The following is a 12,024-nucleotide window of genomic DNA, read 5'->3' as shown; positions in this document are numbered from 1 at the left end:
TCCAAATTCATATCTACCATTAGTGAGAAACGCCATTGTAAACAATATATCCAAATTTCAGCTTCCTAGGTCATTCTCACCCCATTTAAGGGAGGAAAAACCTAATTTTGACCCTATTTTGACCCCAAACCACTATTAAAATTGACCTAGGGAGCCCCAATGTTCACAATACAATGGAATGGTGCCACTTGAGTGTCTTTTGCAGGTTCAACCTTCCAATCCCATTTGACTCCTCTCCAGGGTCAAAACAGTGGATTTTTGCGTGTTTTTTGACGTTTAGCCAAACCTACAGCGCCTCCAAATTGACCTAGAGGGTCCAAATTTTCACAGTACATTGGAAGGATGTACCACAAGTGCCTTTTGCAGGTTTCAGCCTTCCAAATCCATTTGACTTCCTTCCAGAGTCAAAAAACTGGATTTTTGTAAAAAATGGACTATTTGCGGTAGGCCAGCAGTTTTTAATTTATAAGTTTCAGCACAATGGTGATTTTCACATTTTATGACCTGGAACCGGTTCTAATCGATCAAATAAAGTCAAACTTGGGGAATGGAGTTCTTTTGAGATCTAGAATTGACCCCTGCAGTTTGGAGGGTCAAAGTTGAAAATTACAGAAAGGTCATTTTTTTGGAGAAGCATAATTTGACCTCAAATTGATGAAAATGGTCCAAATTCATACCATTGGTGAGTAACGCCATTGTGAACAACATATCCAAATTTCAGCTTCCTAGGTCATTCTCACCCTATTTGAGGGAGGAAAACCTGTTTTTTTGCCTTTTTTATGTATGTATTTATATATTTTTATGCCATTTTATAACAAATTTTCAATGACTTTTTTTATTTATTTGAGCATTTTTAAGATATGCATTTTGCACAACTTTTGCGACGTTTCATCGCACTTTTTTTTTTCATTTTTGAAAAATCATCGTTCAATTTTGAGAATTTTGGTCAATTTTTGGTGATTTTCAATTTACCTATTTTAATCGCTTTTGTAAAATCTCTCCCAGAGGACATAGCCAGTCAAGTATGGCGATTCGGTCCTTGAAACTGATTTTGACCGCTCCTGCCCCAAAAAGTCAACTATGATGAGAAAAAATTTTGATAAAAATTATAGACCCCTAGAGCAAGTATTTTTTGGGGGGATGGAGGGGCTAAAATGTGTTTTTTTTCTTTCATTTTTTCATTTTTCACCAAATACTGATAAAAATTTCCTGTTTTTTTTTTTAGATGAGTTCTAGGGAGTCCAAAGAACAAAACAATTTTAAGAAAAAAATTTCAGGCAATTTTTTGAGGAGTTATACTCTTTTAAAAATTTTGAGCCACTATTTTATAACGAAGGGTTAAAGTATCTAACAATGGAATTTTTACAGTCCAAACACGTGTTATTTATCCGTTAAAATACCATAAACATTTTAAAAAAATTGGAGTAGTGGAAGTTTGTCAAAAATAAATGAAAACTCGCCACCCCTTGCTTTAGAGTACCCTCTCGACTGTTTTAGGTAAGTATAGGTAATTAGGTAATTACTGTAGAATTCCAGGAGTGTCAGTTCAAAACTGAATTTTTGACCAATTTTGAAGTCATCAAAAAAAAAATCCATCGTACATACATCAATGCATTCTATTTGGAGCTCTTCCATGTATAAAGTTTTCTTTTATTTAGTAGGTAACTATAGCAATCATAATCACATTCAAATTCTTCGAAGTCATTCCTTCATTGGACTACCATACGTAATCACATCTTAATCTCGACCTCTATTATCAGAAGCTATTAGACTTCCATGATTTTATATCTTCGTGATAATCGTGCATTTTTTTTGTTTATTTTGATAGTGTTGTAGACTTCTTGATCGAGAATAACAAAATACACGTGCAATCGTGCATCTTATGAAACTTTTAAACTTTAAAAGATATTCATGAATCTTCCCAGAACAAATAAATTTCACAGAATCAATTAAGTTATCTATTCATTTTGAAACTTTTCACCCAGTACTATTTCAATATGTATCTTGGTAAGTATAAATATAAGTGGTTCAACTACTGATCAATCAGATTTGTTAGGTAGGTATAACTGAAAATTATATTTTTGCAAAATAATACTTCGATACCTACTTACGCAATTAATTTCCAGACGAGCAAATGAAATTTAAGGTAAGATCGCAGAAAAATCTAACCGATTTTCTCATTAGAATAAAGTGCTTACAATAAGTATTTTAATTTAGTATTCAGCCTACCTATTCGCTTTGTTGTTGTTTTTTTTTTCATCGCATATCTAAAAACTCATCGAGATGAATTTATTTTTTATCAATTTTTTTTTCTAAAAGTTGATTAAATTTTGCTTTTTCGATGGTTCTCCAATTTTATTCTCAACTTTTGTTTGTAACCGATTTATTTTTTATTGAATTTTCATCTACTCTCTCTTCTCACTTGCTATTCAGAAATAAATTTATATTTTTATAATTTCATGTTTCTTTTTCTTCCTATCGAGAAAATTTTTTATTCAAATAGTTTCATTTTCCTTTGCAAATGTCCTAAATTTCCAAGTTTACTTTTATTTACATAGGTATCTGGTCCATCTGCCTAATTTTTTTTTGCAATAAGAATTTCAAAAAAAAAATTGATGTGACAAAATTTAGAGATCGTAGATTGCTACCTTCTCCCTCCCCCTCCCCGTTAAATTGTTAAAACTGCATTAACATTAAGGTATAAGTTGTACTTTGTAATTTTCCTGTTTTTATAATTTAATCAATAATACAGTTAATTTTTTTGTTTGGCAGAATTCCTAATTTTTGTTTATTCTGCTTACGTGAAAGCAACAGTTCTCCTATTTTATTCATAGTACCGACAACAAGCTCGAAAATAAAATCTCACTTACGAAGATATGGTCGCCGATCCGGTTCTCATCGCTGATTTCAATATGTAGATAGGTGTATCTAATTATCAATTTCTATTCGTATTTTTATTCATTGTTGACCGGTTGAGAACGTCGCATCTCACGCGAATTTGATCGTTTTTCCGTTCTAAATTTTGTGCCACGAATTTGTGATTAAAATGTATGGGTAATTTTCAAATTTTTTTTATACCTTAACTGAGTGATTGGTTTCTTTTTTTTTCAATAATCGCGCACGATAACGTTTTCATCATGAATAACTTTAAGCATTTAATTCGCGATATTAGCGTCGAGCCGGCCTTATTCCTATACATAGGCACTCATCATGTGCTAGAATTCTTGAACATGAATTTATTCATCCAAAAAGCATGCAGATTTAACCTCACATCCGAGCCTGATTTGAATACGGCATGCGACGACAAAGATAAAGGGATCATATTCACATCGAAAGTAAATTCAAATTATCATTCGATATCCTCTGTCATATGCTTAATCTATCTCATATTAGCTGTGTGCTGGAGCGACGAAGCTGGCAAACGTAGAAAACCGTTGATTTTCTTGCCCTTAATCGGTCTAATCCTTCAAGCTTGCTCGGGCTGTATTCATTCGTATTATTGGTCTTGGAGTCCTACCAGTGCAGCAATTTCAAACGTGATTTGTGAAATAATCGGCGGAGGTCGCGAACTGATGATAGCTGCGACTCAAATGTACATTTGTGATATATCTAACTTGGAAAATCGTACTATGAGGGTTGGACTTTTATGGCTGGTTCGAACTATTGGTACGCCCTTGGGTAAGGGTAGTTCTGGATACCTTCTTCGCAGTGTAGGGTTTTATTACTCGTATATGTTGTGCATCGCGTTGTCAATTTTGGGATTCGCGTTCGGGTCGATTTTTATTAGGAATTCGACGGCGCAGCTGGTTAGAAAAGTAGGTTTGTGTCGGATTTTCAATCTCGCCCCGGTAGTGAATAGTTTTAGGGTTGTTTTTAGCAAGAAGTTGGCGAGGAAGAGGATCATCGTTGTGTTATTACTGCTGGTACAAGTTCTTGGATGGTTTGCCTTGTTAGGTAAGATTTTTTTATTCGAAGAATTTGTGTTCAATTTCATTTTTAAAAAGTCAACTATTTGTAGAATTGACTGGGTACCTACTTATTAATTTTCTAATGTGAATTTTTTCTCTTTTTTTTGTAGGGGAATATTCAGTTGTGTATTTATTCTTGAATTACAAATTTAGTTGGGATGAAAAAATGTACAGCATGTTTCAAGTATACAGACATGTCGGAATCATCCTAGGTTGGATATGCTGCTTGAACGAATTCGAAATGTAGGTACTTTGTACCTAAATGAATTATATTAAACCTTGACTACTTTCGTTTTTGTGCAGGTACGATATTTTGTTCAATAGTGCTAAGTAAGCTGATGAAAATACACGATGGTGTTATCGGAGCCTTTGCTGCACTTGGTGATACAATTGCTGTGATAGGATACACAATGGCGTATGAAAGTTGGCATCTTTATTTTGGTGAGTTTAATTAGCGTAGTTACCTAATCATTAGCACCTCTATGGCGAATTTTCGAAAGTTTGAAAAAAAAACTGTTTCGAGTTTTTAAGGCAATTTTAGAAATTTTTCATGTGTAAAATAAAAATTGTTTTAAACAAAAGGAAGCAAGTTGGATTCCACTAATTCAAGTCCAACACCGACAAATTAACTGTTTTGGACCACTTTGCTTGGTGAATCTGTCACCAAGAAGTCCCCAGACCGTCAAAAAAAAATTCAAGTGCTGTGAGGACGTTCTGGTGATTACTTCACCAACAATTCTCCATAAGAATGACCAAAATCTACCAGGTGACTCTTTGGTGACCCTTCTGTGACAGCTTCAGCACTTAAGTTAGTCATCAAGTCAGAAATCGATTACAGATGATCACTGCTTGGTGAATTTGTTACCAAGAAGTCACCTAGATCGTCAAAAAATTTTCAAGGACTATAGGGTCATCCTTTTTGAACTTGAATGTGGAGATTTTTTATGCTCAATTTCAAGATCTCCCCCCCCCCCTCCATAATAAAATTGGTTTTCTTCGCTTCTGGATTAAAAACAAAACCGTTTAGGTGGTCTCTTGATGTTTTTAGTACTTCCATAAATGATATTAGTTGATTACTTTTATACCAGGTAAGCTTAGAGTGCATTTTTGCCAAATGGAGCGAAGTTCTCAAAATATTACCAGCTGAAAATTTTTAGATTTCCAAAACTTCGAATTGGAGCCGAGAAGAGAAAACATTAGAAATTGTTCCCTCCCGTCATATTAAGGTCATTTAGTCATAAATTTTTGATAGGCTCCATAAAAATTCGAATAAATTTGAAGAACGATCCTCCCCTAAACTGTCCAATAAGCACCGATCTAAGTTATTCGGTAGTAAAGTTCATTTTTGGTCCTTCCAGAGTAATTTGAAATTTCTGGAGGAATTTGGAAACTCACTAAAGATTCCCAAAAAAAAAGTCAAACTATGATTACTTTCGAGTCAATTCATTGAAAATCTATTTTTTTTTCGCTTTTTCTAGAATTTACAAATTTGTCAAAAACTCTCTTTTTTAAAACTAAGACTCATGGACTATCTCGGTTATACATACTTACTTAAAAATTATCAAGAGGGTATCCAATATAAGTACATACCTATAGGTTCTGACCAAAGTTATATGGGCTAAATTGAATTCTTGGCCGTCCTATCAGAGCGTTTTTAAATTTCTGGAGAAAATTAAGAAATTGCTGAAAACTCTACAATGGTTCAAAAGAAGAAGTTGCTATGTTAGTGTGAAGAACTTGAACTAGAAAAAAATATTTTCATTGCTTCTGTTTAAAAAATTTTTATTTCATGGAAAAAGTTCAAAAGCCGCTCGCAAATCAGCATTTTTGGCATTTTTCAACTTTTCAGAAGATTCATCAGAAATTTCAAAATGAATTTTGGAACTTGAAATTTTGGTTTTAGAGGTTTTAGTGTAGTGCTCTTTCAATCTAGCTTGATTTTAATTTAATTTAGAAAGTGTTACTTCAAAATGTTGTCAAGGACCCTAAAATGGGTCATCTTTTATTTTTTATTTTATTTTATTTTACAATTTAGGTCTGTCCAACAGCTAAAACCAATTACAGGAGAGACCATTTATAATTAAAGATATAAGACTATGATTTGCTCCAGAGAAACAAGTTTGAGAAATACAAAAATACAAAAACTTTTTTTTCTGGAAAATTGCAGAGAAAATTAAATGAAAAATGTAGAGGGACTTTTAAAGACTACCCACAGGAAAAATTTACATCGCTGACCTGAACCATCACTTTTCTTTCGTGGTTTCAAATTTTTAAAATTTACATTGAAGATCAAAAAAGAAATAAAAATTTTGAAAAAATTTCTGGATCACATTCTCTTAGAAGTGAGAACACAGTTTTTGAAATATTTCCACTTTCTTTGGATTGTTTCACACGACTTTTAAATATAAGAAGGTCAAAAATCATACCACTTACCTACGAGTATTTTAAGTCATGCATGTAATCCCTTAATGTGATTTTGAAACTTTTTTTTCACCATCATCAACCACCTCGAAACTTCCCAAATGACACTATTCTCCAATTTTAAATTTCCGTTTATTTTACAGTTACTTTATTTGACGTATTCCATGGCTCAGCGTTATCAGTTTGTTCGTCGTTCATGAGCAAATTTTACGACAGTAATGAATTTGGTAAGATTCTTTGTGTACAGAGTACCTAATCTATGAACCTAAGTAACTCCACATCACTTTAGGGAATCGCCTATTATAGATATCTATTCGGATTCACCTATTCATTGTACCTAATTCAATGTTTATTAAATAATTTAGGTCGATTGTTTGCGGTTATTTACGTGTTTGGATTATTCATTCCAATAAGCTTTCCAGTGTATAATATTGTCTTTCGAAATACTCTGAAAATTTTTCCTTCTGCATTCTACATTATCAGTATCGTGCTTAATTTTGGCGTCGTATTGTCGTATTGGTAATTACTTTCAGTACTCACATCACCTAATTTTTATTAGGTGTACTATAGGTACTTACTTAATATGTTTTCGAAACAAATTCAATTGTTAATGTAGCCTGCTGTGTTTCACAGGTTTTCGTATTCACTGGATAAGAAAATATCGAAAGAAAGACCATCTGAGATGGAACGACGAGCAATGGTATCTCTTAATCCTCCAGAAATCAGAGTGGTGAATTATGAAGATGAAATATCGCCGAAATAAGTTTTGTGTGGTTCGTTGGGTACCCAGCAATATTGGTATCCTGGTGCTCTTTCTGTGATTTATGTTTATTTTTGTATCGGTTTTTAGGATAAAAATTACTAAATTATATTGATAAGAAAACAGAAAAAATTTAGACAATTGTGTAATTGCTTTTTGTATTTTTTAGGTTTTGAGAAAAAAAAGTAAAAAGTCACGGTTTGATGATAATCAAGCTCGAAAACTTTAAATGGTTTTAAAAAAATTAAACCATTAAAACCTATGTACTTAGGTGAAATTTCGCCTAAAAAAAATTCCTGCAGTTCTTTCAAAAAGTAAACTGAAAAATTCGTTCCTACCTAGATATTCTCGTTAGTTGCTACTCCTTAATGTATCAGAATAGGCAACTTATATGTATTTGATGTTTGTAGACACTGAATTTGCGATGACTGACGTAAACTTTACACATCTTCTGAAGATTTGACGAAATGGAAGTGCCCTTTTGAAAACACAAAAACACGATTTCAATTAAAAATATAAAATATTTACCTAGCAGTCCCCCCCCCCCAACAGTACAAAACAAAATTGCCATCAAAATTTATTTTCAAACAATTTTAAAATCCGTTTTCTTTTTATATTAAATTTAAAAAAATTATTCATGTATTACAGTTACAAAAAATCGAGGTAGGTAAACTTTCGCTATATCACCAGCATAGCTGCAGGGGAGGCGAATAGGGTTCAAGAGCTTTCACCCTTACTTGAACCTGTTCTTTTTTCATTTTCCAAATTAACATCCTAAAAAAATCTTTCAGATTCGAAAATTTTAAAATCCAAAAAATAAACTCCTTGCATACAAAAACAACGTTTTTAATTCTTTCAAAATATAAATTCTTGAAAGATTTCCACCTCAATTCCCTAAAACCTGTTTTCTTTCTATTTCTAAATCAACTTTCTAAAAAAACGTCGTTTTTAGACCTCCAAATTTTCAAAAACCTTCGCACTGGCTTTGTTCGGACCAATTTATTTCTTGATTTATTTTGAAATTCACATTTGGGCCTCCAAAAACCTAAAAAAGAAATAAAAATTTTCATAAGTCATCTATAAATGGTTTTGTTACTAGAAGCAGGACCAAATTATATTTGCTCCAGCCCCGCATTGTGGCTCTCAACTGCCCGAAGCAGAGAGAGAAAAATCTGTAGAACATCCAAAAATACACCATCTGGCCTTTTGGATGCTGAATTTCATTTTTTGATTTCTGGAAATTTTTCGAAAATTCAGTTTTTTGTCCATTTCCTAATTTCTACGAAGAAATTAAAACTTCAATAAATTGGCATTGAGAGAAAAATCACGATACCTACTTGGTTTTTGTTTAGGAGATGGTTTTGAGCCATTTTTAAGCCTACGGCGGATTATTGAATTTTTCAGTAGGTACCTGATTGAAAATTGCGATAAAAAGATCCAATATGAAATTCACCTTCTATAAACTTGAATTTTCTATTTATGCGAACTGTTCTCGATCGATCGAGACAAAAAAGCATTAAAATCTTTTAGAGGCTTCATGAATGACTCAAAAAGACCACCGTGGAATTTTTAGGTTGAAAATGGAGCAAACTTAAGCGCAAATTTTTATCTAAATTGATCAAAAGGATCATGATTATGCGCAGAATTTCATTTTGGACCTTATTATGACAACTTTTCCAAAACCAAATGATTCAAAAATCTGCTGAAGACTCCAAAACAGCGTCAAACCACCAGTAATTGATTCGTGAAGTCAAAGATATTACACAATATATGTAGGTAGATTTAAACTTAGTCATTGTGGTGCCCGTTTTAAGTATACGTAGTCATTGTGGTGCCCGTTTTTGGGCTTATGGCGCCCAAATCGGGCACCACAAGGTCTTTTTATATAAAACGATGTAGAATCTAATGAAATGCACTCTAAGGTGAAAAAAAAATTTTTGAGGCGGGCACTACAAGTACCAAGTTTATGTAACGGGCACCACTATGACTAAAAACCTCAAAAAAAATAAACTGCTCCAAAACACCTTTATCATACATATATATATGATCCTCTATGTACGCGGGCACCACAATTACCATAAAAGACCCGGGCACCACAAGGTACTAGGTACGTGTATTCATACATATAATTATATCAAGGGTCATTCCATGTCAACTCAACCAACGTTTTTGGGTCATGTCCTTCGATTTTGCTCAAATTTTTTTTACAATATCTACCCACCCAGTAAGTAAGAAAGCCGCAATCAGTTTGGTCCCAGCCCCCTCAGGGGGCGGGTGGGGGGCTTCCATTATTTTCACATTGTCTCGAGGTACTCAACTTCAGCAGCCCATTCCTCCAAAACTATGATACTTTGATCAAAACTGATTTCACAGTTCGAAAGGACATTAAATTTCGAACTTTTCAAGTATTTGGAAATTTTCAAAAGTTGAAAGTTGAACTTTCAATTTGAAAGTTCAAATTTCAAAATAACGCTGTAAGTGGGAGCTACCATTTAAAATTTTGAAAAAATTTCCATAGATGTACATTTTGATACTTTTTTGAAATATTTAAGTTTCAAGATGGCACTCGTTGACGGAGGGGGAGCACCCCCACCCCCAATTTTGGGTGAAACTTTTACAAGAGAATCTGGGGAATGTGATATATTGAATTGTATGTTTTAGACGGCACTGAACACGAATATGACGTCAGATTTTTGATTGGACCCGTCCACGGCCCCCTGCACCTCTCCAAAGGGGATGACCCCCCCAAAATGGTTACATTCGTGTGACACATGCAATAGTATGTTTTCGATATCGCTGAACACGAATATTGCCTTAGTTTTTCGAATCGGCTTCACCCATGGCCCCCAGAACCTCCCCCAATAGGTAAAAGTCCAAAAAAATTGTTGCGGGCCGTGGATGGGGTCCAATCATAAATCTGACGTCATATTCGTGTTCAGCGTCACCAAAAACATACTATTCCATGTGTCACACGAACAAAACGCTTTTTTGAACTTTCACCCCCTTTGAGGAGGTGCTGGGGGCCGTGGACGGGTCCTATCAGAAATCTGACGTCATATTCGTGTTCAGCGTCGCCGATAACATAGGTAGTGTAACAGTGATAGTGGGAGGGACTGCTAGAAGAAGTAATTATTATTATTTTCTCCTAAGGTGGTTTTTCTGAGAAATATTCCATTGAGGTGGAACATTTTCCAAATAAATACCTGGCTAGCTCTAAATAGGCAATCCTTTCTACTTCAATGTACACAGTGAGAAGTTACTATACTATAAATAAAGAAAGCCTTCTCGTACCAATTACTTATGGTTTTTATTTACAGATGTTAGTGTAAAACAAGTAATTGAGCATATTATACCAACTAATTACAAGTAAACTTATAATTAATCTGTTCGTGAGATAGGTACTGAATACAGGGTGGCCAGAAATATCGGGTACCCCTAAAAAAGTTTTCTAATTAAATACTTCGGTTGGTCACAGTGAATGATAATAATGATAACACATGATTGGTTGTTGGGCTGGAGAGATAACATTCCACCAATCATATGCATTTATTTCACGTTGCCAACCTATATTTTTAATGAAAAACTTTCTTAGGGGTACCCGATATTTCTGGCCACCCTGTACATAAAACTACCTATCTTCTAACTCTTTCGAGTAGGTGACTTAAAATACACATGGGTATAGCCCAAGACATTTACAAATAAGCGAGTATAATAGGAAAGAATACGATGTAGTTGCATCCTTTCTATATCAAATGCTGAGGTGATTAACACATCATCACCTAGCATTCGTTATAATGGGTTAATATAAAATGCAAGATAAGCAATACACAAGTGCAAGATTCGTGAAATATAAAATAGCAAGCACTCAGATGACATTTATGATGTCATCTCAATAATTACTAAAAAGGGCACTAAGTAAGGGCGAACGCAACCCCGGTAAAAGAATTAAACAGTTACCTTAGATAAGTAAGTACGCATTGTCAATGTACATGTTACCTGCCTCTCCTGTGCTGACCCCAAATATTAGTCGCATCGGCAGGACGCGTCGAAGACCCATTTTTGTAGAGACAAAGGCTCAAGTGTCCGGAGTAACTTGGCCAGTGACTAAGAAAGTACCGCGAACTTACGCAGGATTTAACGAAGTAAGCGTTATAGAAAGAAATCAAAAGAACTATCCATAGATAGGTATATCGCGAATCGCAAGCTGTATAAGCCTTGTACACATTTACCGAGAGCGACATTGATCCGGAGAGCTCGAGATACCAAGATCAAGTGATTTTTCTAGCATCACGATCCCAGCAGCTAGGCTCGGATCGCGAGTACATTAGTGGCATATGGCTCCTCCCATCGGATTTATTACCATAAGCCACACTCATGAAAGAATTACACGAATAACTACATAGGCGAGCAGGGCATATCCGCTCATCACAGTAGAATTAGATATATCACATGCCCCAGATTTTCTATTGAAAGTTTCACCCAAAATTGGGGGTGGGGGTGCTCCCCCTCCGTCAACGAGTGCCATCTTGAAACTTAAATATTTCAAAAAAGTATCAAAATGTACATCTATGGAAATTTTTTCAAAATTTTAAATGGTAGCTCCCACTTACAGCGTTATTTTGAAATTTAAACTTTCAAATTGAAAGTTCAACTTTCAACTATTGAAAATTTCAAAATACTTAAAAAGTTCGAAATTCAATGCCCTTTCGAACTGTGAAATCAGTTTTGATCAAAGTATCATAGTTTTGGAGGAATGGGCTGCTGAAGTTGAGTACCTTGAGTAATGTGAAAATAATGGAAGCCCCCCACCCACCCCCTGAGGGGGCTGGAACCAAACTGATTGCGCCTTTCTTACTGACTGAGTGGGTAGATATT

At 34.5% G+C, this 12,024-nt stretch overlaps 1 protein-coding gene and 1 long non-coding RNA gene across 2 annotated transcripts in view; one reads left to right on the top strand and one right to left on the bottom strand.

The window, feature by feature from the left end:
• The window catches only part of LOC135838936 (uncharacterized), a 282,350-nt gene that overhangs the window by 241,124 nt on the left and 29,202 nt on the right, over positions 1-12,024 (bottom strand). The window lies entirely within an intron of this gene.
• Positions 2,007-7,277, top strand: LOC135838912 (probable peptidoglycan muropeptide transporter SLC46). The gene is made up of 7 exons (XM_065354735.1): positions 2,007-2,146; positions 2,773-3,954; positions 4,079-4,180; positions 4,272-4,409; positions 6,533-6,616; positions 6,755-6,908; positions 7,023-7,277. Exons 2-7 carry the CDS (start codon positions 3,138-3,140, stop codon positions 7,150-7,152), a joined length of 1,425 nt encoding a protein of 474 aa, XP_065210807.1. The 5' UTR covers positions 2,007-2,146; positions 2,773-3,137; the 3' UTR covers positions 7,153-7,277.

This window comes from Planococcus citri, chromosome 3, assembly GCF_950023065.1.
Source record: "Planococcus citri chromosome 3, ihPlaCitr1.1, whole genome shotgun sequence".
In the NCBI taxonomy this organism is placed as follows: Eukaryota; Metazoa; Arthropoda; class Insecta; order Hemiptera; family Pseudococcidae; genus Planococcus; species Planococcus citri.
Note: the sequence above shows the minus strand (reverse complement) of the source record. Positions and strands in the feature narration are given on the sequence as shown.